The following is a 24,682-nucleotide window of genomic DNA, read 5'->3' as shown; positions in this document are numbered from 1 at the left end:
TTGAAGTCAAAGTTGCCAACTTCTATGGTTTATGGCAAAGACCCTTTAATCACTAAAATTTAATTTAAAGTTACGATAAGAAAAATGTTTTTTTAATTGACAGATGATGACAGAGAGATAATGTACCATATTTTTCAGACTACTCCGACTAGGTCGGAAGACATCTCAGCCAGTGGTCTCGCTGTGTGGGTCGGGACTTCTGCATACAGGATACAACACACTTCCGCCCAGCTTGGTTAGTGACTGCAATGCAGATGCTGGGTTTGATGCTGATAACCCAATGGGTTATCAGCACCAATCCCAATATCTCTAACTATGCTGCGACCCAGGAGTATTGTAATGGGGTGGAGCCTGTCATGGAGGTAGTGGTGAGGAGGAGGCTGATTGACAGCCTCACATCAATAAATCAGGCTAGCGACAAGCAGATTGTGGCTAGCCTAGCCTAGTGATCTTCTAAGGGGAGACAGCAGAGCGCAGGGCGGCTGGCAGTGGCGATACAATTAACTAATCACAATATCTCCCCCCTTGACTGGTATGAGCTGCTGTGGGGGGATTGTGATTGGTCAAAGAGCGGTGCCTTTGTCCCACCCGCAGGGCTATTGTCACCAATCGCAGCATCTGCAGTCCCTCACCAAGTTGGGAGGAAGCATGGTTCATCCTGTATGTGGAAGTGCAGACCCATGCAGCAAGACCACCAGCTTAGTTTACTGAGTCTTGCCTCTCCCTGCTCTTTACACTGGCCAGTACAAATGGTGGATTGAGACACAAACATATCACGCTGAATCCCCAGTACATCAGGAGGTGGCAGCGAACGCAGCATGGCCATCTGGCTTCTTCCTCATTTCAACCCACGTGGGTAAGCTGCCGATCTTGCACTATTTCTTTTACTGTCATGCAGGGGCAAAACTGGAAATCACTGGGCCCCTCTGCAAAACTTTGGATGGTGCCCCCTCCTGCCAACTCCCCTCACCACCATCCCTGCATGCATACAGAAAACTGACAGACGAGGATGCTCCCAGCCTCAGCTTATTACACTCACTCTTTTCATCTCTGATGAAACAGAACTGTCTGTCTCTGCAGCCTTCTCCAGCATCACTACAGCGAGCACACGGCACTTGGGGAGGGGGTGGAGAGGTTGGGGGCTGGGCACTGTACACTAGACCTTCCTGAACACTGAATAGGGACTGTCTAGAAATCTTTGTCTGCAAAACTTTGTATGATTCCTTATCAGTGGCTGAACAGTTGCAGTCATTAGAACAATTGTGCAGAGAGCAGAAAGTTTTTGTTTTTTTAAGTGAGTGACTTTTTTATGAAAAAGGTTACAAATGTTTATATGAGTAGTTGCCTTGCACTATGCACTTCATATTGTTGTCACTTGCTGCTGATATTTGTGTTTGAAGATGCCCCGATATTATTGACGAACCAGGTTTAGTATTATTTTTTCCCTGATTTTAGCCTTCTAAACCTAGTTGTGTCTTATAGTCCAGAGCAAATTATAGTCTGAAAAATAAGGTATCTACCATATTCATACAAAATAAATATATCAAAAAAAGATATGGGGTCCTCCCCTACCAAGCCCTTTTAATCCCTTGTCACCCATGCAGGCTGATATGGCCAGAATTCAGAGCCTAGAACGCATGTGCAGGGGCTTGCAATACATTAGTATAGCAAATACTAGCCAGGATCAGCAATTGGACAGATGTGCAATGGGGATCTTTAATTAACACCCAGAGGATATTAGCCGGAGATCATTTCCAAGAATAAAGGACGTTTTCCTTGTTATGTATTTACTTAACTTTAACCCTTCGTGAAAATGGGTAAGGGGCACATTAGTACCCCTGTACCTGTTTCATCTGGGGGGGTGGGGGGGGGGGCATCTGAGGGTCTCCTTGTTTCTGGGGTATATATGTAAATTTTAAATACCCACGGGTAGAAACATTCTGTTGTTTAACCAATTAAAAAGGAAAAAACATTTTCCTATCGTCATTTGAAAATAGATTTTCTCAAAAATTACACGGTCTCTTTAAAAAGTTTTCTTCCCCAATTCACACTATTCTCCTTAATATATTAGCGAATTTGGTGATTACATCTTCTATAGGGGTTTTGCTATGAACCACTAAAGTAGGCGGGTTCAATGGCGACTTCAGTGCAATTCCCAAAAGTATTCTGGTAAAAATCTGCAGAACCACAGTTCAAGGAAATTTTTAGTGAGACAGCCAGAGGCATTCTCGCTCATACCTCCTGGGACATACATAACAGGAATGTTGTACATTTCAACTAACAAGCATACAACTAATAGTAACATCTTTATATGTGCTACCGGCATATGAATGTTTATCAGCAGCAGCATTATAACAGAGAAAGCTGAAACATCTACTTAGGCCCCGTTCACACATGAGCGTTTTGCCGGCGATTTCGGCAAAACTCTCAAGCGCTAGCGCTTTTGAAAGCGCTAGTGCAATAGAAACCTATGGGCCCGTTCTCACTTGGGCGATTTGCGTTAATCACCTGCGATTAACGCAAAGCGCTCCAAAAAATGTGTATCCTGCACCATTTTCAGATGATTTTCTGGCGATCGCGTGTAGTGCTACAGAAACGCTAATCGCAATTGCGGAAAATTGCCCCAAGTGTGAATGGCGAATTTTGGCATTAATCGACAAAAATCGCCACAGCAAAACACTAGCAAAATCGCTTGCGTTTTGCAAGTGTGAATGGGGCCTCAAGGGCATAGATGGGTTGAAGGCTGAACCTTTGAGAATTATGAGTGCATTACATTAACAACAATTCATAACAGCAGGCATTGTGACTAATAGTGTGACAAAGAGTCATAAAACCACTTAAAGTCAGTCTTGTACTAGTGGAAAAATATTCTTCACTGCAGTTGAGAAAGGTGACTGTATAGTACACTCGAAAGTGACCTAATCAAACAGCAGCAATACTTAACCATAACATCTCTCCTTTTAGAGAGCTTCATTAAATATCAACTTGACACTTTCTTCAAAAGCCATTTTACAGGTCTGGAGGAAAATCCAGCTGAGAATCAATATATCTCTTGAAATAATGGAAACTAGCTATGCATTAGAGCTTTCTGCATTTAAGAATAATGGCAAGGTCATTATAAGAAAAAAAATCAGTGTCCTTCAGTACATGTAAAAGGCGTTGGTTTGATTTAAATAGCAATATGAGAGCCCATTGTCTAAAAGCCTTTTTTTCTATGCCTATTAAGTAATCACATACACAGGTGGTGCAGGCATATTTGCAACATAACACAGCTAGGGTCAACTCTCTCATTACACCTAATGCGCCCACCTACAAGGAGAGAAAATCAGATCTTTTCTACTACTATTGTTTTATTGAATCAATTCGAATCAAACTTTTTTACAAATAATAATTTTTATTTGATTCAATGTACATTTTGATTAATTCTCAAAAGTGAACCAATAGAAATGAGTAGAAATGTTTTGTTTGTTGCTTACTGAATCGTCATATTTGTGTGCTTTCGTTTACAAAATTGTTGTATCTTTTGATAACAAACTTCTGAATCAAATTGAAAATGGTAAAAATTCTTATGTATGTGACCATCTACTTTCTTGTTTGGCAGCGTGACTAGGTAAAGCTGACACATATGCTTTTCATGTCTAACTTATTCTTGAGCAAATGTAGAGTCATAAAAAATGGTACAGTGATGTCCTAAAAAAGAATTCCTCTCTGTAAATAATGGTAGAGTGGAGGTACATGGATGTATGGAACTCAGATTTACATGACATCATGCACATTGCGTTAGTCTACCCTACTGTACAGCCATCGCACCTCCTTTGCTGAGCGCCAGATGTGTCTATCAGTTCTTCTCAATTCTGGCTATACCAGGCCCCATGGGGAACAAAGGGTTAAATATTGGGGGGGGGGGGGGGAGGCATGCTGCCCGTTTTAAAAAAAATGTATAACATGTATATAAAACGTGATACTTGAGACTCAGTATATGTATTAGAGTGTACCAAAGTAAAATGTCATTTTACCAAGTAAAAAAAAAAACTATTTTTGAATATAAACATACCTAGCAAATTAGGTGATTGTAGCATATTTTTATTTCCTTTTAAGCAATACCAGTTGCTTAGCTATCCTACTGATCTCCTGCCTCTAATACTTTTATCCATAGACCCTGAACAAGCATGCCGCAGGTCAGGTGTTACTGACATATTTGTCAAATATGACAAGATAAGCTGCATGCTTGTTTCTGTGTGATTCAGGCGCCACTGCAGCTAAATAGAACAGCAGGGCTGCCAGGTGGTGTTGCTTTAAATAAAATAAATATGGCAGCCCCCATATACCTCTCACTTCAGTTGTCCTTTACGATGTTGACCTTGTACTGTGGTTTGCTGCTGGTAAGGCAGAGTTTTATAAGGTCCTGGCCCTTTACCACTTCACTTCCCAGAACCAAAGCATAGACTATTTGGATATGAGCACAAACTACACTCGATTACTATGGGGTAACAAAATAAATGTTATTATAATAAATCTCTCCTTATTATTCCTTTCTTTTCTCAGCCTTGTCGGATAATTACAGATGTGACTTATTTCATAAATGCAAGATTTTGTGAGCAAACACAAGAAAATAAAATAAAATTAAAATAACATAAGTATTTATACAAACTAAATGAACCCTTCTTTACCTAATCTGCTGTGACAGCAGCCGCACTTCAGTTAAGGTGTTGAAAATTTTTATCTTATAAAGAATAAGCCTTGTTTGCTTGGTGAGGAATGGAGGTACACTTAGAAATAAAGTTTAAGTAGTAAGCTCATTTATTTAGTTTTTAACATGCCTTAAAGGACCACAATCGTGAAAAAATGTAAAATGCATCACATACAAAAGTACATTTAATCCAGAATTAAATTAGCCACAAATTACTTTTCTCCTATGTTGCTGTCACTTACAGTAGGTAGTAAAAACCTGACAGAACCGACAGGTTTTGGTCTAGTCCATCTCTTCATGGAGAGTTCTCAGCATGGCCTTTATTTCTTTATAAAGACACTCCCTAAAAATGATTTATACAAAGATGCTGGCCAGCCTCCCTGCTGGCTTCACACTTGTTTGGCAGTTGGACGGAGCAACTGCCATTCACTAAGTGCTTTTGAAAATAAAGAAAACCCTGAGAACCCCATGAGAAGATGGGCTACTCCAACACCTGTCAGTTCTGTCAGATTTCTGGTACCTCATATAAGTGTCAGCAACATAGGAGAAAAAATAATTTATGGCTCATTTTACTCTGGAAGAAATGTGCTTATTTGAATGTATTTACATGAATATTACATTTTATGATTTTTCAACACCTAAACTGAAGTGTGGCTGATTAGCAGATTAGGTGAAGAAGGGGTTCATTTAGCTTGTATTAAAGCGGAATATAACCCTGCATTTCAACTTTGCTCTAAAACATTATTTACAGTATATTATATGCAACCAGCATTTTTTTTTACTAGACCAGCATTGGAAGGGTTACACAGGGCTTTAAAGTTCTTGGAGATTTCTGCAGACGCATCCAAACTTGAGAGAGATACATTTTGTTTACATAAATGTATCTAAGTGTTGAATGTGACTCATCTCTCTCACTGAGAAGGAGTTGGAGGACAGCCAAAGAGTGTGTAACATTTCTAAATATATACATATAACTAAATAGAATGTAACTATCTGAACGTCTGCATATCTCTCCACGGAACTTAAAGGGATACTGTAGGGGGGTCGGGGGAAAATGAGCTGAACTTACCCGGGGCTTGTAATGGTCCCCCGCAGACATCCTGTGCCCGCGCAGCCGCTCACCGATGCTCCGGCCCCGCCTCCGGTTCACTTCTGGAATTTCTGACTTTAAAGTCAGAGAACCACTGCGCCTGCGTTGCCGTGTCCTCGATCCCGCTGATGTCATCAAGAGCGCACAGCGCAGGCCCAGTATGGTCTGTGTCTGCGCAGTACACTCCTGGTGACATCAGCGGGAGCGAGGACACGGCAACGCAGGCGCAGTGGTTTTCTGACTTTAAAGTCAGAAATTCCAGAAGTGAACCGGAGGCGGGGCCGGAGCATTGGGGAGTGGCTGCGCCAACACAGGATGTCTGCGGGGGACCATTAGAAGCCCCGGGTAAGTTCAGCTCATTTTCCCCCGACCCCCTACAGTATCCCTTTAAAACCTCTGTGTTTAACCCTTCCAATGCTGGTCTAGTAAAAAAAAATGCTTTTTGCATATAATATGCTGTAAATAATGTTTTAGAGCAAAGTTGAAATGCAGGGTTATATTCCGCTTTAATACTTTTGTCCTATTATTTTTCTATTATTTTCTTGTGTTTGCTCACAAAATCTTGCATGTATGAAATAAGTCACATCTGTAATTATCCGACAAGGCTGAGAAAAGTAAGGAACCTGAAGAGAGAGAGGCATATGGAGGCTGCCATATGTATTACCTTTTAAACAATACCAGTTGTTAGCAATCCTGCTGACCATCAGTAGTGTCTGGATCACACATCTGGAGCAAGCATGCAGCTAATATTATCAGATTTTTGTCAGAGACATCTAATCTCCATGCTTGTTCTGGGTTTATGGCTAAAAAGTATTAGAGGAACAGCATCAGTATGCCTGCCAGGCAACTGGTGTTGTTTAAATTAAATAAATATGGCAGGCTCCATATCCCTCTCACTTCAAAATCCCTTAAAAGGAAAGCACGTGTTTCAGTTACTGAATGGGTTAAATTTATAGTGAGCAGATTTGGTTCCCATTGTGTCTTCTTAAAAGGTGGTTTAACTGGTTAAAGCAAGTCTGAAGCTAATTTACAAAACAAACAAGAAAAAAACAGATTCTTACCTAAGGAAAGGGAAGGCTCTGGGTCCTAATGAGCCTTCCTGTTCCTCTCACAGTTCCTGCATTCCGGCGCTGGATCCCCGGTTCAAATCTCCTGTTGCGGGAGGCTTCAGAAGTCTTTGGGAGCTCACATGCTCTGTACGTGCGGCTCTGTACTGCGCATGTGCACGAGACATTGTGCTTGCGCATGGGCAGTATGGAGCGGCCTGTCTTTGGGGAGCCCTCGGGTTCCTAAAGACATCGAGCTGTGTCATTGAGCAGTCCCTCACCGATCAGTCTGAGACTGCTGGCGGGGGAGCCAGCACAGGAACAACGGGACCAGGTAAGGAATGGGAAGGCTTTATAGGACCCAGAGCCTTCCCTCTGCTTAGTTGAGTATCTTTTTTTTTCAATCGCTTCAGACTCCCTTTACATATTAATGCTAACATTAGACATAGTTTACAGAATAAAATGACAGAATAGCCACAGAAATATATATTTACCATTCTGAGGATTTAATATATGATGTTTGTCAAAGGTCCATCCTCCAAGATTTGAAGCATCCATCTCAAAGCCTTGCAAGGTGACTGTCCTCCTTTCCCACAGCACGACATCGGGGCATGAGTCATACTCATACCCGACAGATACTGCATACAAGACACAAATAAAAACACAGTCGTTTAAAAGCAGGTTCTTATCCTAATGCATGTTGTTATTTCCAACCATTTGCTCTAACACACAGGTAACTTGATCATTCACAATGTAGATCTGATGACTTCCGAGGACAGCCGTTTATTATACTTATAAATCATGTTTGGATGTCTTTATGAAGAATTTCCTGCATTCTTCTTCTTTTCAGGCAGCAGACATGCTATCTCAAAATGAAAAAGCAACCAAGTGAAATTGCATCTATTACTGTTTGCCTAAAGCGCCGAGAAGTCATATTTCAGCTGAGAGAATGCTGAAAGCACAAAGTAACTTGGAGACAGATTATTCCTTACAATTACAGACCACACTTACAGTCCTATTTGGAAATCAAGAACAGACCACTGGCCATTAAATGATCATCTTCCTTGTCGGGAAGTATAAAATAGATAGCATTGCTGGAAAGTGTTTCAGACCTTCCCTGATTATTTTTTGGTTCAGACTTTTATCTAGTCTGAACCGAAAGACCTCTTTGCCCCAATATCATAATAGAATATACTGAGTAAAAAGAATGTCTTCATTACTATCGTGTCAAGGAATAAAATCCCCAAAGAAACTGTATCCAGGTAGCAATTTCTTTGTAAGAGCAGCTTGATTTAAAAGCAGCTCTGTAAAATCAGTAAAATAACTCAGTGAGCTGCTTCCAATGTTCAGGAGTCTCTAACATGCAAATGTCAATATTAGGAACTGAAGCTAAGGCTGGCGATAGGCTGTACAATATATAACCTCTATCCCGTAATGCCGCACCCACGTAGTATAAAAACCTACCTGAACAATATATCCGAACTGCATCTAATCTGCGAGTCTTCACATTACTCTGATTTTGGTAAGATTGTAAAGATTGTCCAATCACATTGTAGCTGGAATGCCTCTCTTAAAGGATACCCGAGGTGACATGTGGCATGATGAGATAGACATGGGTATGTACACAAATAACTATGCTACTTTTTTCTTTCTCTGCCTGAAAGAGTTAAATATCAGGTATGTAAGTGGCTGACTCCGTCCTGATTCAGACAGAAAGTGACTACAGTGTGACCCTCACTGATAAGAAAATGCAGAAAATGGCTTCTGAGAGCAGGAAAGAGATAAAAAGGGTCAACAGTTAATAGATTTTAGCGCTGGCATGCTTCAATGAATGTGTCATTGAGCAAAAACAATAAGGCCCGGTTCACATTAGCGGTTGTTTGCCAAACGGACCGGATGACCTGACCGGATCCGGACCGGATCCGGATCGGAACCGTACGGTTCTGATCCGGATCCGATCCGGATCCGGTCAGGTTGCATCAGGATGCGATCCGGATCCGTTTGGCAAAGTTAACGTAAAAAAAAAAAAAATGTTGGGGTCTGGGAGGTCAGCAGAAGGGGGACCTGTGGAATCAGGCCCTCTGCTGTTTAGCACTCACCTCCACCTCCGACATGCTGCCAACATCCTGCCAACACCTACAGGTCGTGCTGCTCCACTCCAAAATGCTTGCCCATGTGTCCCCAGCCAATATCGCCGCAAAAATCCGCATAGGAAGTGGGGTAGAACATCCGGATTTCTCAGCCAGTGTGTTGTGCGGCCTCCGGTTCCCATTTGTTTGTATTGGCCGGATGGTGCAGTCCGGCTCCGCCCCGGATACGGCTGCCGGAGGGGCCGGATGAAAAAATAGCGCATGTTGGAACGGAGGCCGGAGTCCGGATCCGGCCCGGATCCGGTCCGGCTCCGGTTCTGCAGAACGGACCCATGTGAACGGACGCATAGGCTTTAATTGCTATGCCGTGCGTCCGTTCCGTCCGTTCTGCAGGCGGTGCGGCTCCGGCACGGCGATTCCGGAGGGCCACCGCAAGTGTGAACCGGGCCTAAAACAGTTAAAATGTAAAAAGTAGATTTAAACATTACACATAAAATAAAACTGTGGAATATCTTAAAAAGTCATTTTTAGAAGAAGGAAGATAGATACAATTGTTTATTTCTTTAGTTTATTTTGTCCTTTCACACCATTAATCGGTTCCATAGCAAAGGTGGGTTTTTCACAAGACACAGAACATTTATATTGTGTTTTTCTTTTGGTGGATTCAAAGCCCCAGAGCTGCAGGCACATAAAGCGTACTCAATGGGTGACCAGGATCATTAGGAAACCTTGCCTAAAGGCTCCTTACTGTTTTACATACTGGCTTGAGCTGTGATTTGAACCCTTGTCAAAAGGCTCAAATCCCACATCAAAAGGTACAGGTATCCAGTACTTGGCCCAAGGTGGGGCCCATACTTTTACCTTGCATGAATATTGTCAAGTTTCATTTAATGGAAACCTGTATTAACTAAATAAATGCCCACACAGAGCATGCTTACTCCTAAAATGTATGTGATTCTAACTTTTTGAGGACCACAGTTTTATACCCTCCTGGCGACCAAGCGATTTTTTACAATTCAGCACTTTACAACTTTAACAGTTTATTGCTCGGCCATACAACTTAGCACCCAAATTAATTTTACCTCCTTTTCTTCCCACTAATAGAGCATTCTTTTGGTGGTCTCTGCTGCGATTCATTTTTTTTTTTTACCAATTAAAAAAAAGCTAATGTTTATATTAAAACGAGCGCACATTCCCTGATAACTCTGCCTTCAGTACTTTGACACCAATCGGCCTTAGGCGGTCCTGTGAGCGCCACTCTCACACCACCGATCGGCGTTAGGCGGCCGGGAGAGGGTTAATATCAACAGTCAATGCCTCTGTATTTGTAGAAGAGTAATCAGTTTATCATATTTTTTCTAACTAACCAACCAGAATCTGTTTTCTGAGGTTTAGGTTCTGCTTCTATCACCCCCCCCACACACACACACACACACTCATGTGACTCTCCTCAGACCTTCAGCAATTAGTAAACTTCTCTCCAAAGTCTTTTGTCAGGCTTACTTTAGGTTACAATACATAGTAGTGTGCAGCAAACCTGCATGGTGATTATGAAGGCCAGTAAAGACCTGAATTACTCATGATCACTTGGGATGGCAAACTGCAATACAAATACGCTGCTTGGATTTTTTTCAAGCGAGGAGAGGGACAAGCAGGGGTGAGCTTCAATGAGTTGCAGCAGGAAATAACAATAGCAGTTAAGTCATGGTATTCTACTATATCTAGTTGCTAGCAACTATGGCATTCTGCTGTGTCTAGTTGCTAGCAACTATGGTATTCTGCTGTGTCTAATTGCTAGCAACTATGGTATTCTGCTGTGTCTAGTTGCTAGCAATTATGGTATTCTACTATATCTAGTTGCTAGCAACTATGGTATTCTGCTGTGTCTAGTTGCTAGCAATTATGGTATTCTACTATATCTAGTTGCTAGCAACTATGGTATTCTGCTGTGTCTAGTTGCTAGCAACTATGGTATTCTGCTGTGTCTAGTTGCTAGCAACTATGGTATTCTGCTGTGTCTAGTTGCTACCAACCAATCTGCAGGAGTCAGAAGAAACACCTGCGCACACTTTGAAAAAGGTGCCCCAAAACAGTAGCAGTTGATCCTTTTGAGCAATCTAAATTGAAAGTATGTACTCGACATAAGTCTGCGCAAATCTATTTATCATGCTGATGCTTGTTCACCATCATTTTGCAATGCAGTGTGAAAGAAATACCCTTTTCCTGTTGAATTTTGATGTATTCCCACATCCCTTCAGTATAAGGGGCTGGCAGCACATTGCATAGCCGTGCACTGCACTATATGCTGCTAGGCAACATACAGTATCCTGGGATGCATTTTTGAACATTCCTCCATTGGACCTTTAATAGCATCTGTCTTTATTGTTTTGCCAACTTAGGCCTCTTGCACACTGCAAGTGATTCCGATTCAGATTTCGCTTTTTAATCAGTTTTTGCATCCGATTCAGATTCTGATTTGCAGTTTGCTCCCTGCACACTGCAAATCGGAATCTGAATCTGATGTAAAAACTGATTAAAAAGCGGAATCTGAAACGGAATCACTTGCAGTGTGCAAGAGGCCTTAATCTTATTAAAAATAAAAAAGCAGCTGATAAAGGTAAATGCTAGTATTAGTCATGCTTTATTGTAAATTGTATTGATCTCATCCATCTCCAAGCATTTCCTAATTTTAACAGGTATTGTTAATTAAGCAAAGAGCTCTCCTAAGTGCAAAATGCTGTAACCTATAGCCATCTGTCAGCATTTATCCTTCCCTTATCTGGCTTCAGTGAAGTGTGATCCGATTGGCTGCTTTGGGCTGCTGCACTTCACACTTCAGCTCTGCTCTCTGCACGGTCTCAATAGAAGCCTGTAAGTGGAGTCAGACTTTAAAAAGCTTTTTAAGTCTCTGAAACTAAAATGATCTATGATCATTTGCAAATAAACTTGGAAGGTGGTCAGACTTATCTCTGGTAGAAGAGGCAGCCAGATTAAATTAACTTAAAAAAAATTATTGATTCTTTCCATGGCTTCTTTCCAAATCCTCTATTAATAACTTGACTACCGTTCATTTTCAGATTTCATAACCCATCAATTCATTTTGTGGTACAGAAGAGTAATGATTAAGCATTCATCTAAAGAGAACAGGCGCCTTCTCGGCTTTCACAATCATACATGCTGTCCGGGACTTTGTGCATCAGACATTAACACAAGTTGTATTGCCCAATGAAATCATTTTCATTTCCCTTGTTAGGGCAGAGAACAGCATGTTTTCCTCTGCTTTGTTCAGATGGAAATGAACGTATACAACATTGACTAGAGATGGTACACGATTAGAACGGGAAATATTCCTTCCATGTATATAAAGTGTCCGTCAATACACACAAGGCTTCCAATTGTCTAATTTCTTGGTAACCCTCCAACTACTGCTTCATTTTAACATACTTAATACCAAGATATTTGAAATGATGATATTTTACATATTACTAATTTTAGAAATATGTAAAAAGATATGTATAGTGTGAAAAAACTGTCTATAGCAGGCATTAAGTAAGAAGAATATTTCCCTCATTCTCCTCTTGCCAAGTAAGCAGGTAAAAAGGATGCCAGAGATGCCCTGGTAAAAATAGTGCCCTATTTAGCAATGTCAATAGCCACTATTAGGGGTTATTAACAGTAATTCAGGTGCCAGGGCCAGGGCCTTCTGCTATGAGAATTGTGGCTGCAAACAGAGGGCAGACAGGGTAAGCTGATGGGGGGAGGGGTCTTTAGGGTTAGGCGCCAGGCGGGAGGGGGGGGGCCTTAGCATTAAGGCATGGGCAGATAAGGTTAGGCAATACCAGGGCAGTTTTGGAGTTAGGCAACACCAGGAAAGATCCTTGAGGTTAGGCACCACCAGAGGGATCATTGGTGTCATGCACCACTGGGGGGGGGGGGTTATGGTTAGGCAGCATCAGGGGGATCTGTTAGTGTTAGGCATTGAGAGGGAAAGCTAATGCTAGGGCAAGGTTAAGGCTCAACACACACCATACAATCTTGGTTGTTAAATCTTACCACTTTCATGTAGTATAAGAGCTTATCCAAGCATTCATTCAAGGTATTTTCATTCTGTTGGCTCTTATACTACATAGATTTGGTAAATCTGTACAACCAAGATTGTATGGTGTGTGTTGAGCTTAAGTTAGGTCATAGGAAGACTCCTGTCTTCCTGTGCCTGATAAAAGCATTGTGGAACAACCATGCTTCATACACATATACAAGTAAGTATACAAGCAATCACGCTGAAACGCTGTGGACCATTAATCTTTGCAAAATACAAAGCTGAAATAAAAACTTCAAGATTTCCCAATGAAATTGTGTGCTTGACTCTTTTAGTTGGTCATAGTGCCTAGTGACTTGTTTCCTCGGTCAGCTCTGTTAAATGAAAGCTGTCTAATAACCAAGATATCCCCATGGAGTCCCACTCTACCAAACACAATTCAGGACTGATTACTACACTCAGAGAGTCCTTCCAAGGCACTGCTGATTATATACAGATACTGATTTTTAAAATGAGAGTCTGTTTTCTCATTACAGTTTTCTAATGAAATCAACTGGAAAATGGTCAGGTATTTGGTAAAATACTGTATTTTCCAATGAAAAGAAAACCCCGTGAAGGAGAAGCTGTCCATTTCAAGGTATGAAAACAACATTTGATCAGCCTAGGCATTCGTATATGGCTTAAAGTGGTCTGAAACTCTGACATAACATTCAATAAAAATGTGTTTTCCTACTTTTCATTACCCATACAGTTACCATTTTTGCTTTTGTGCACAAGTAATGTTGTCGATTTACAAATTAGAAGTTCCCAAAGTACAGTTTATCTGAACTGTGTGCATGCTAAAAGCAGAGAGTGCTGGTTTTCAGTTGTTACACACAATGTAACAGCTGAGGAATGTAAACAAAAGAAAATGGTATCTACCACTTGTTTAACTAATTGAATGCCTTTTTGCTACAATTGTTCCTTGTGCTAGTAGGTTTGGCTGAAAGTAATCTTTTAGAGCAAAGAATAAATGCTGAGTTCAGAACTCTTTAAAATCTGGACTCTCCTGCTTGACAACTGCACTGTGTAGAAGGATTAACCTGAAACTCGAATAAAATACTAACCAAACAAGTTTAGTTCTGGGGAAATCTTTATGGCAATGTCTAGTTTTTCCTCATAATAACGTGTTTGTTGACATTTGAAAAAAAAAATGAGAACTAGTTATCTTCCTACGTAGGTGATAGCTACCTCTAAGAAAACAGGATACAGTTAAACAGAAAAGAGAACGTGTAATAAAGAATGGAGATAAGTGTGTGAATGACACATGAAATGTGAAAGATGGGGAAAGAGAGAAAGCATTGGATGAATGGCCCTGAAAGATTAAATGCTAATGTAATATTCAATTTTAAATAAACCTAGGACAGGGAAAATGGAGGCAGTGTGAATAAAAGCAGTAAGAGATAATTGGAATAATAAATTAAATTAATTAACTAAAACTCAACAACAAAAGGAAATGGAAATAACTGAAATAAATGTAATCTGGAAGAACAGAGGAATTTGCAATGCATCCAAGGGAAAGCTGATTTATTTCCAATGTACAGGGAGACGTGCAGCTCAAATTGTCATTTTAATTCATACAGCTATACTTCCAACAGGCTGCTACACAGCACAGCTATACTGCAAACTTAGGGGATGTAGGCATTTTACTTTATTTAACATCAACCTGTATACTTAGGAAAAAAATCACACTATAAAATATATCCACATAAGTTAGAATCTTTCCTTATTTTTGAATTATAGGCTTAAAGCAGATCCGAGATGAAAAACTAACTATAACAAGTAGCTTGTCTATATATCTTATCTAAAGTTTAGATCGCTTACACAGCAAATCTAGCTGCAAACAGCTTCAGCAGTTTATGATTATTTATCCCTGTGATACAATGAGAGTGGCCATGTTCTGTTTGTCACATTACACACAGGCAAGCTGCTGTGCATCTCCAGGCCTCAGCCTGTGAAAACTTCACTCCCCTCTCCTCCTCCCTCCTCCCCTCTGCCTCTGAAATCTCTGGATAGTAATCTCCTCCTCCTCCTGCCCAGACTGAGCTCCCATAAGCCCTTGCTACTAAAGCACAGAGTGCCAAAGCACTCTGGAGAAGCTGTGGGTGAGGCTTGTTTAGTTTATAGGGAATTAGAGTATTAAACAAAAAAAAAAGTATTTGGCTTGAGGAATGCCCTATAATGTATATGAAAGGAACACAATTATGCAATGAGTAAAAGTTTATCTTGGATCCACTTTAAGTAAAGTGAGAAAAAGTAATGTAACAATGCAAACAATTTAAGGGCTTCTATAGTGACATGTGACATGAGAGTTGATTTACTAAACTACCATGTGTGGTCTGCCTGAGGCAATGTTACTGGTATTTACACAAGTAACAACGTGTTTTGCAGGCATAGTGTAACTAATATTTGTACATTATGTGTGTGTTGCCAAAAAAACAGATGTTATGAAGTTACTGTAATAAGCATTATAGAAACAACATGCACATTATGTACATAACGTGAGCTGGGCTATTCGTGCAGTGCATGCTACATTATATGTGTACAAAAACAGTAAGATTGCACTACATGTACATGGCAATTTTACAGTTTTTTAATTAATCATCCCAATAATGAGCAAAAATTTGTACATACAGTCAAAGTCTCAGGGCTGGGACCCACAAGTAGTGTTGGGCGAACAGTGTTCGCCACTGTTCGGGTTCTGCAGAACATCACCCTGTTCGGGTGATGTTCGAGTTCGGCCGAACACCTGATGGTGTTCGGCCGAACTAAGAGCGCATGGCCGAACATTCCCCGAACGTTCGGCTAGCGCTGTGATTGGCCGAACGGGTCACGTGGTTCGGACCCGAACGCGCTCTGATTGGCCGAACTGTCACGTGGTTCGGGTAAATAAATACCCGAACCACGTCATATCTCCGCCATTTGTCTGTGGGTTTAGCTTTGGGTAGGCAGGCAGGGTAGTTCGCGCTCCAGCCACGCTAGCCAGGGTCCCCCCAGTCATTGTGTCGCTGCTGGGAATAGTAGTACACCGCTCGCTCAGCCACACTATATAGCATTCTGTTTACTGCCACTCTGTGTACCTCGCTCAGCCACACTATATAGCATTCTGTTTACTGTTCTGTGTCTGCTGGGAATAGTAGTACACCGCTCACTCAGCCACACTATATAGCATTCTGTTTACTGCCACTCTGTGTACCTCGCTCAGCCACACTATATAGCATTCTGTTTACTGCCACTCTGTGTCTGCTGGGAATAGTAGTACACCGCTCGCTCAGCCACACTATATAGCATTCTGTTTACTGCCACTCTGTGTACCTCGCTCAGCCACACTATATAGCATTCTGTTTACTGCCACTCTGTGTCTGCTGGGAATAGTAGTACACCGCTCACCCGCCACTGTATAGCATTGTGCTCTGTGTCGCTGCTGGGAATAGTGGTACACCGCTCAGCCACACTATATAGCATTCTGTTTACTGTTCTGTGTCTGCTGGGAATAGTAGTACACCGCTCGCTCAGCCACACTATATAGCATTCTGTTTACTGCCACTCTGTGTACCTCGCTCAGCCACACTATATAGCATTCTGTTTACTGCCACTCTGTGTCTGCTGGGAATAGTAGTACACCGCTCGCTCAGCCACACTATATAGCATTGTGTTTACTGTCACTCTGTGTACCTCGCTCAGCCACACTATATAGCATTGTGTTTACTGCCACTCTGTGTCTGCTGGGAACAGTACTACACCGCTCGCTCAGCCACACTATATAGCATTGTGTTTACTGCCACTCTGTGTACCTCGCTCAGCCACACCATATAGCATTGTGTTTACTGCCACTCTGTGTCTGCTGGGAACAGTAGTACACCGCTCGCTCAGCCACACTATATAGCATTGTGTTTACTGCCACTCTGTGTCTGCTGGGAACAGTAGTACACTGCCGCTCACTCAGTCACCCCATTTCTATATAGCATTGCTGGGATCTGTAGTACTCTCCTCACCCACCCATACCATTGTACTGCCAGTCACTGTGTATATTGCTGGGATCTGTAGTACTTCACTAGTGTTGGGCGAACAGTGTTCGCCACTGTTCGGGTTCTGCAGAACATCACCCTGTTCGGGTGATGTTCGAGTTCGGCCGAACACCTGACGGTGCTCGGCCAAACCGTTCGGCCATATGGCCGAACTAAGAGCGCATGGCCGAACGTTCCCCGAACGTTCGGCTAGCGCTGTGATTGGCCGAACGGGTCACGTGGTTCGGACCCGAACGCGCTCTGATTGGCCGAACGGTCACGTGGTTCGGGTAAATAAATACCCGAACCACGTCATATCTCCGCCATTTGTCTGTGGGTTTAGCTTTGGGTAGGCAGGCAGGGTAGTTCGCGCTCCAGCCACGCTAGCCAGGGTCCCCCCTGTCATTGTGTCACTGCTGGGAACAGTAGTACACCGCTTGCTCAGCCACACTATATAGCATTCTGTTTACTGCCACTCTGTGTACCTCGCTCAGCCACACTATATAGCATTCTGTTTACTGCCACTCTGTGTCTGCTGGGAATAGTAGTACACCGCTTGCTCAGCCACACTATATAGCATTCTGTTTACTGCCACTCTGTGTACCTCGCTCAGCCACACTATATAGCATTCTGTTTACTGCCACTCTGTGTCTGCTGGGAATAGTGGTACACCGCTCGCTCAGCCACACTATATAGCATTCTGTTCACTGTTCTGTGTCTGCTTGGAATAGTGGTACACCGCTCGCTCAGCCACACTATATAGCATTCTGTTTACTGTTCTGTGTCTGCTGGGAATAGTGGTACACCGCTCGCTCAGCCACACTATATAGCATTCTGTTTACTGTTCTGTGTCTGCTGGGAATAGTGGTACACCGCTCGCTCAGCCACACTATATAGCATTCTGTGCACTGTTCTGTGTCTGCTGGGAATAGTGGTACACCGCTCGCTCAGCCACACTATATAGCATTCTGTTCACTGTTCTGTGTCTGCTGGGAATAGTGGTACACCGCTCGCTCAGCCACACTATATAGCATTCTGTTTACTGTTCTGTGTCTGCTGGGAATAGTGGTACACCGCTCGCTCATCCACACTATATAGCATTCTGTTCACTGTTCTGTGTCTGCTGGGAATAGTGGTACACCGCCCGCTCAGCCACACTATATAGCATTCTGTTCACTGTTCTGTGTCTGCTGGGAATAGTGGTACACCGCTCGCTCAGCCACACTATATAGCATTCTGTTCACTGTTCTGTGTCTGCTGGGAACAGTAGTACACCGCTCGCTCAGCCAGAGTATATAGCATTGTGTTTACTGCCACTCTGTGTACACCGCTCAGCCAGACTATATACCATTGTTTACTGACACTCTGTGTACACCGCTCAGCCAGACTATATACCATTGTTTACTGACACTCTGTGTACACCGCTCAGCCAGACTATATACCATTGTTTACTGCCACTCTGATTCTGCTGGGAACAGTAGTACACCGCTCGCTCAGCCAGACTATATAGCATTGTGTTTACTGCCACTCTGTGTACACCGCTCAGCCAGACTATATACCATTGTTTACTGACACTCTGTGTACACCGCTCAGCCAGACTATATACCATTGTTTACTGAAACTCTGTGTACACCGCTCAGCCAGACTATATACCATTGTTTACTGCCACTCTGATTCTGCTGGGAACAGTAGTACACCGCTCGCTCAGCCAGACTATATACCATTGTTTACTGACACTATATAGCAGACTATATAGCATTGTGTGTACACCGCTCAGCCAGACTATATACCATTGTTTACTGACACTCTGTGTACACCGCTCAGCCAGACTATATACCATTGTTTACTGCCACTCTGATTCTGCTGGGAACAGTAGTACACCGCTCGCTCAGCCAGACTATATACCATTGTTTACTGACACTCTGTGTACACCGCTCAGCCAGACTATATACCATTGTTTACTGCCACTCTGATTCTGCTGGGAACAGTAGTACACCGCTCGCTCAGCCAGACTATATACCATTGTTTACTGACACTATATAGCAGACTATATAGCATTGTGTGTACACCGCTCAGCCAGACTATATACCATTGTTTACTGACACTCTGTGTACACCGCTCAGCCAGACTATATACCATTGTTTACTGCCACTCTGATTCTGCTGGGAACAGTAGTACACCGCTCGCTCAGCCAGACTATATACCATTGTTTACTGACACTCTGTGTACACCGCTCAGCCAGACTATATACCATTGTTTACTGCCACTCTGATTCTGCTGGGAACAGTAGTACACCGCTCGCTCAGCCAGACTATATAGCATTGTGTTTACTGCCACTCTGTGTACACCGCTCAGCCACACTATATAGCATTGCGTACTCTGCCAGTCAGTGTGTATATTGCTGGGATCAGTAATACTCCACTCACCGTCAACCACTATATGAGCTCAACATGAGTTCCCCAGAGACCTCCGCTGTGAGCAGCACTCCCAACAACAGCAACAGCCAACGCCCCACGCAAGCTATAACATCCACCCCAGCAGCCAGTGGTCAGCAGCAGCCCTCCCCGGAGGAGAACGTTGTGTCCATCAGTCCGTCGCCAGAGCGATTAATGAGGGCTGCCATTGAGGAGATGATGGGGCCTGATGTGGAGGAGGAGGTCTGGCTCAGGCCAGCATCCCAAGTTAATGTTGAGGACGATGAGGGGTCTGTGTCTGGGGATGTTGGGGTGGCAGAGGTGGTGGGTGGGTCAGACTCAGGAGAAGAGTTGTATGATGAGGATGATGATCGGGACCATCTGTATGTGCCTCAGAGTCCGACCCCGGAAAACATGTTGTATCGTGTGTTTAGGTACTAAAATCTGCGTTCCCTCCCAGTAGTGTTGGGCGAACAGTGTTTGCCACTGTTCGGGTTCTGCAGAACATCACCCTGTTCGGGGTGACTATATAGCAGACTATATAGCATTGTGTTTAATGCCACTCTGTGTACACGGCTCAGCCACACTATATAGCATTGTGTTTACTTCCACTCTGTGTCTGCTGGGAACAGTAGTACACCGCTCACCCGCCACTGTATAGCATTGTGCTCTGTGTCACTGCTGACAATAGTGGTACACCGCTCACCCACCACTGTATAGCATTTCTGTACTGCCACTGTACTGCTGCCAGTCAGCGTGTACTTTAAGGATAAGTGAAATGAGGAAGAAATCCGGTGAAAGAGGGAGGGGCAAGGGAAGAGGTGTTTCCCCTGACGGTTCACGTACAGGCCACAGGGGAGCACCCAAGAAAACCCACTCAATACTGCCCATGTTGTCCAGGACAACAACCCTCACAGATCCAAAAGAACAGGACCAGATAATTACTTGGATGACCTCTCAAGCGTCCAGCAGTGGGTTAAGCAGCACCAGCACATCACGCACGAGGTCCGAGTCCTCAGCCAGTTAAAGTCTGGGCTTTCTTTGAAGACTGCACTGAGGATGTTACCATGGCGATTTGCAAGGTGTGCAAGACCCGCCTGAGCAGGGGGAAAAGTATTAACAACCTCTCCACCACCAGCATGAGCCGCCACATTCTATCCAAACATCCCACTCTGTGGGCAAACGCGGCAGGACAGGGTACCACCAGCAACACTGCCTCCCTTGGGTTCACCAGACTCACCACCAGACCCGCCTCAGCAGCAGCAGTAGCCCAGCCATTGCGTGGTTCACAACATTCACAAACATCAGACGATGCTGACACTGTCACTTTCCGGACTAGTGCTCTTGAGGTCTCCCAGTGTTCATCAAACACAACAACCAACAGCCCTTCGGTGTGCAGCGCTACGGTTGAGTTGTCTGTCTCTGAGATGTTTGAGCACAAGAGGAAATTGCCAGCAAATGACCCCCGGGCCGTGGCAGTAACAGCCAGCCAGCATAGCCAAGCTTCTGGCCTGCGAAATGCTGCCATATCGAGTGGTGGAGACAAACAGCTTCAAGGGCATGATGTCAGTGGCCATCCCACGTTACGTTGTTCCCAGCCGCTACCACTTTGCGCGCTCTGCAGTGCCTGAGTTGCATGAGCACGTGGTCAGCTAAATAACCCGAAGCTTGAAGAATGCCGTTGCCTGCAAGGTTCACCTCACCACTGACACCTGGACGAGTGCGTTCGGCCAGGGTCGATACATCTCCCTTACCGCGCACTGGGTGAACCTTGTGGAGCCTGGCAGCGATTCCTCACCTGCTACGGCGCGGGTGTTGCCCACGCCGCAAACAGCTGGATAACAACAGCAGCACCTACCTCTCTGACTCCTTCTCCTCCAACGCATCTCAAAGCTGTACCTCATCCGGAAATGCTAACCCAGCACCAGCAGCAGTAGGATCGTGGAAGCAGTGCAGCACAGCTGTTGGCATGCGTCAGCAAGCGTTGCTGAAGCTGATCTGCCTTGGGGATAAGCAGCACACAGGGGAGGAAATTTGGAGGGGAATAAAGGAACAGACGGATTTGTGGCTGGCACCGCTGGACCTGAAACCGGGCATGAAGCTAGACACCTGGCACGAACTGGCAATGTACGCAATAGAGGTGCTGGCTTGCCCGGCAGCCAGCGTTATGTCGGAACGCTGTTTCAGTGCTGCCGGAGGCATCATCACAGATCGGCGTATCCGCCTCTCCACAGAAAATGCAGACCGTCTGACTCAAATTAAAATGAATCAATCCTGGATTGGAAACGACTACGCAACACTCCTGGACCCCAACCAAGTAACATGACCGATGAACATCTGGGATGGTTTAGCGTTTCCGGTCCCTGTTTATTGAACCTCTCATCTGTATTACATTTATGACTGCATGGCGGCAAAAAGCATTGCTGCTATATCCGCACGCTTTTTGTCCTCATGCAAGGCCTGGGTTGTTGTGTCTCACAAAGCGTGGCCTTCTCCTCCTGCGCCTCCTCCTGTTCCATCACGTGTGCTGCTGCTGCTGCTGCTGCTGCTGCTGCTGGGTTACCGTTGCCGGTCCCTGTTTATGGAACCTCTTATCTTTATTACATTTATGACTACATGGCGGTACAAAGCATGCTATCCGCACGCTTTTTGTCCTCATGCAAGGCCTGGGTTGTTGTGTCTCACAAAGCGTGGCCTTCTCCTCCTGCGCCTCCTCCTGTTCCATCACGTGTGCTGCTGCTGCTGCTGCTGCTGCTGGGTTACCGTTGCCGGTCCCTGTTTATGGAACCTCTTATCTTTATTACATTTATGACTACATGGCGGTACAAAGCATGCTATCCGCACGCTTTTTGTCCTCATGCAAGGCCTGGGTTGTTGTGTCTCACAAAGCGTGGCCTTCTCCTCCTGCGCCTCCTCCTGTTCCATCACGTGTGCTGCTGCTGCTGCTGCTGCTGGGTTAGCGTTGCCGCGTGGTCCCTGTTTATTGAACCTCTTATCTTTATTACATTTATGACTACATGGCGGTACAAAGCATGCTATCCGCACGCTTTTTGTCCTCATGCAAGGCCTGGGTTGTTGTGTCTCACAAAGCGTGGCCTTCTCCTCCTGCGCCTCCTCCTGTTCCATCACGTGTGCTGCTGCTGGGTTAGCGTTGCCGCGTGGTCCCTGTTTATTGAACCACTTATCTTTATTACATTTATGACTGCATGGTGGTACAAAGCATGCTATCCGCACGCTTCTTGTCCTCATGCAAGGCCTGGGTTGTTGTGTCTCAAAGCGTGGCCTTCTCCTCCTGCGCCACCCTCCTCCTGTTCCATCACGTGTGCTGCTGCTGGGTTAGCATTACCGGTCCCTTTTCCTGGAACCTCTTATATGTATTACATTTATGACTGCATGCCGACAAAAAGCATGTTACCTGTGCAAAGAAAACAGACATTTCCCGCATTTAAAAGACAGTTTTCCCTTTGAAACTTTAAAATCGATTTTCTCAAAAACTATAAGCTCTTTTTGCTAAATTTTTTTTTCCTCTTGTACCCACTCCCAAGGTGCACATACCCTGTAAATTTGGGGTATGTAGCATGTAAGGAGGCTTTACAAACCACAAAAGTTCGGGTCCCCATTGACTTCCATTATGTTCGGAGTTCGGGTCGAACACCCGAACATCGCGGCCATGTTCGGCCTGTTCGGCCCGAACCCGAACATCTAGATGTTCGCCCAACACTATACTTCACTCACCGTCAACCACTATATAGCATTGCGTACTCTGCCAGTCAGTGTGTATATTGCTGGGATCAGTAATACTTCACTCAACGTCAACCACTATATGAGCTCACCATGAGTTCCTCAGAGACCTCCGCTGTGAGCAGCACACCCAACAACAGCAACAGCCAACGCCCCACGCAAGCTATAACATCCACCCCAGCAGCCAGTGGTCAGCAGCAGCCCTCCCCGGAGGAGAACGTTGTGTCCATCGGTCCGGCGCCAGAGCGATTATTGAGGGCTGCCATTGAGGAGATGATGGGGCCTGATGTGGAGGAGGAGGTCGGGCTCAGGCCAGCATCCCAAGTTAATGTTGAGGACGATGAGGGGTCTGTGTCTGGGGATGTTGGGGTGGCAGAGGTGGTGGGTGGGTCAGACTCAGGAGAAGAGTTGTATGGTGAGGATGATGATCGGGACCATCTGTATGTGCCTCAGAGTCCGACCCCGGAAAACATGTTGTATCGTGTGTTTAGGTACTAAAATCTGCGTTCCCACTTCCCAGTACTGCCCGGGTCCACGGATCCATATAATTTTTTGGGCAGCACTATCAAACTGTGGTACTATGAGTGAGTTGCCATGGTCCTTCTGTGCTGTCACACTCACCGTCTGTCTGCAGATGGATTGTTCAACACAGCTACGCCATCTGACATGTAGTCCTTGACCATCTTCTCCAGGCGATTGGTGTTGGAGGACGTGGAACTGCCCGATTGCTGTTCTGTGGGCTGCTGCATGGGTGTCAGAAAATGTTCCCACTCCAAGGACACTGCCAATACCATTCCCTTTTGGGCACTAGCAGCAGCTTGTGTTCTTTGCTGCCCTCCTGGTCCTCCTGGGTTTGCTGAAGTCAGTCTGTCGGCGTACAACTGGCTAGAGAAGGAGGAGGATGTCAATCTCCTCTCTAAAGTCTCCATCCTCAAGGGCCTGCTGGAATTGTTCCATTTTTGACCTGTCTGACACTTTCTTCAATCAGTTTTTTAACATTGTGTTTGTATAAACTGGGTATAAACCCAGTAATTGGTGTTGTCCAGAATAATGAATAATAATGAATAGTGAATAATGCGCGGGCTGCGTTCAATGCAGTCTAGCATGAATTGAGCTATGTGTGCCAGAGAATCCTGCCAGACTCCTCTGTCTTCATGTTCTTGTGAGCGTTGTGATTGTTGTGATGCACCATATTCGTCACCAGCATCACTTTCTTCCTCTTCTGCTGTCCATTCCCGCTAAATTGTGGAAGTCCAACGTGCACCGCTCTGTCCCTCGGCAGTGGGGGCATCCAATTCCTGCTCCAACTCCAGCTGTTCCTCGTCCTGTTCTTTGTCATAGCTGGGACCAGCGTTTCCTGAGGCAGGTTGCCTGATGTTGGTATCATCACGCTGATCGTTTTCATCTTCAGAATCCCCCACTTGCATCATGCCAGCGGTTTCCATCTTCAACATTGATTTCTTCAGTAAACACAGCAGTGGTATTGTAATGCTGACTGTAGAGTTGTCACTACTCAGTCACAAGCA

At 44.3% G+C, this 24,682-nt stretch overlaps 1 protein-coding gene across 9 annotated transcripts in view; it reads right to left on the bottom strand.

Annotated features, from left to right (window-relative positions):
- The window catches only part of TENM1 (teneurin transmembrane protein 1), a 1,180,670-nt gene that overhangs the window by 249,370 nt on the left and 906,618 nt on the right, over positions 1–24,682 (bottom strand). For all 9 annotated transcript variants that reach the window (XM_068251163.1, XM_068251165.1, XM_068251162.1 and 6 more), the window contains one exon: positions 7,321–7,464. In XM_068251163.1, the coding sequence (XP_068107264.1) occupies positions 7,321–7,464 (144 nt within the window). The remainder of the gene's footprint in view (positions 1–7,320; positions 7,465–24,682) is intronic.

The sequence above is a fragment of the Hyperolius riggenbachi genome, chromosome 8 (assembly GCF_040937935.1).
Source record: "Hyperolius riggenbachi isolate aHypRig1 chromosome 8, aHypRig1.pri, whole genome shotgun sequence".
Taxonomy (NCBI): Eukaryota; Metazoa; Chordata; class Amphibia; order Anura; family Hyperoliidae; genus Hyperolius; species Hyperolius riggenbachi.
This window is presented reverse-complemented; position numbering and strand designations above follow the sequence as displayed.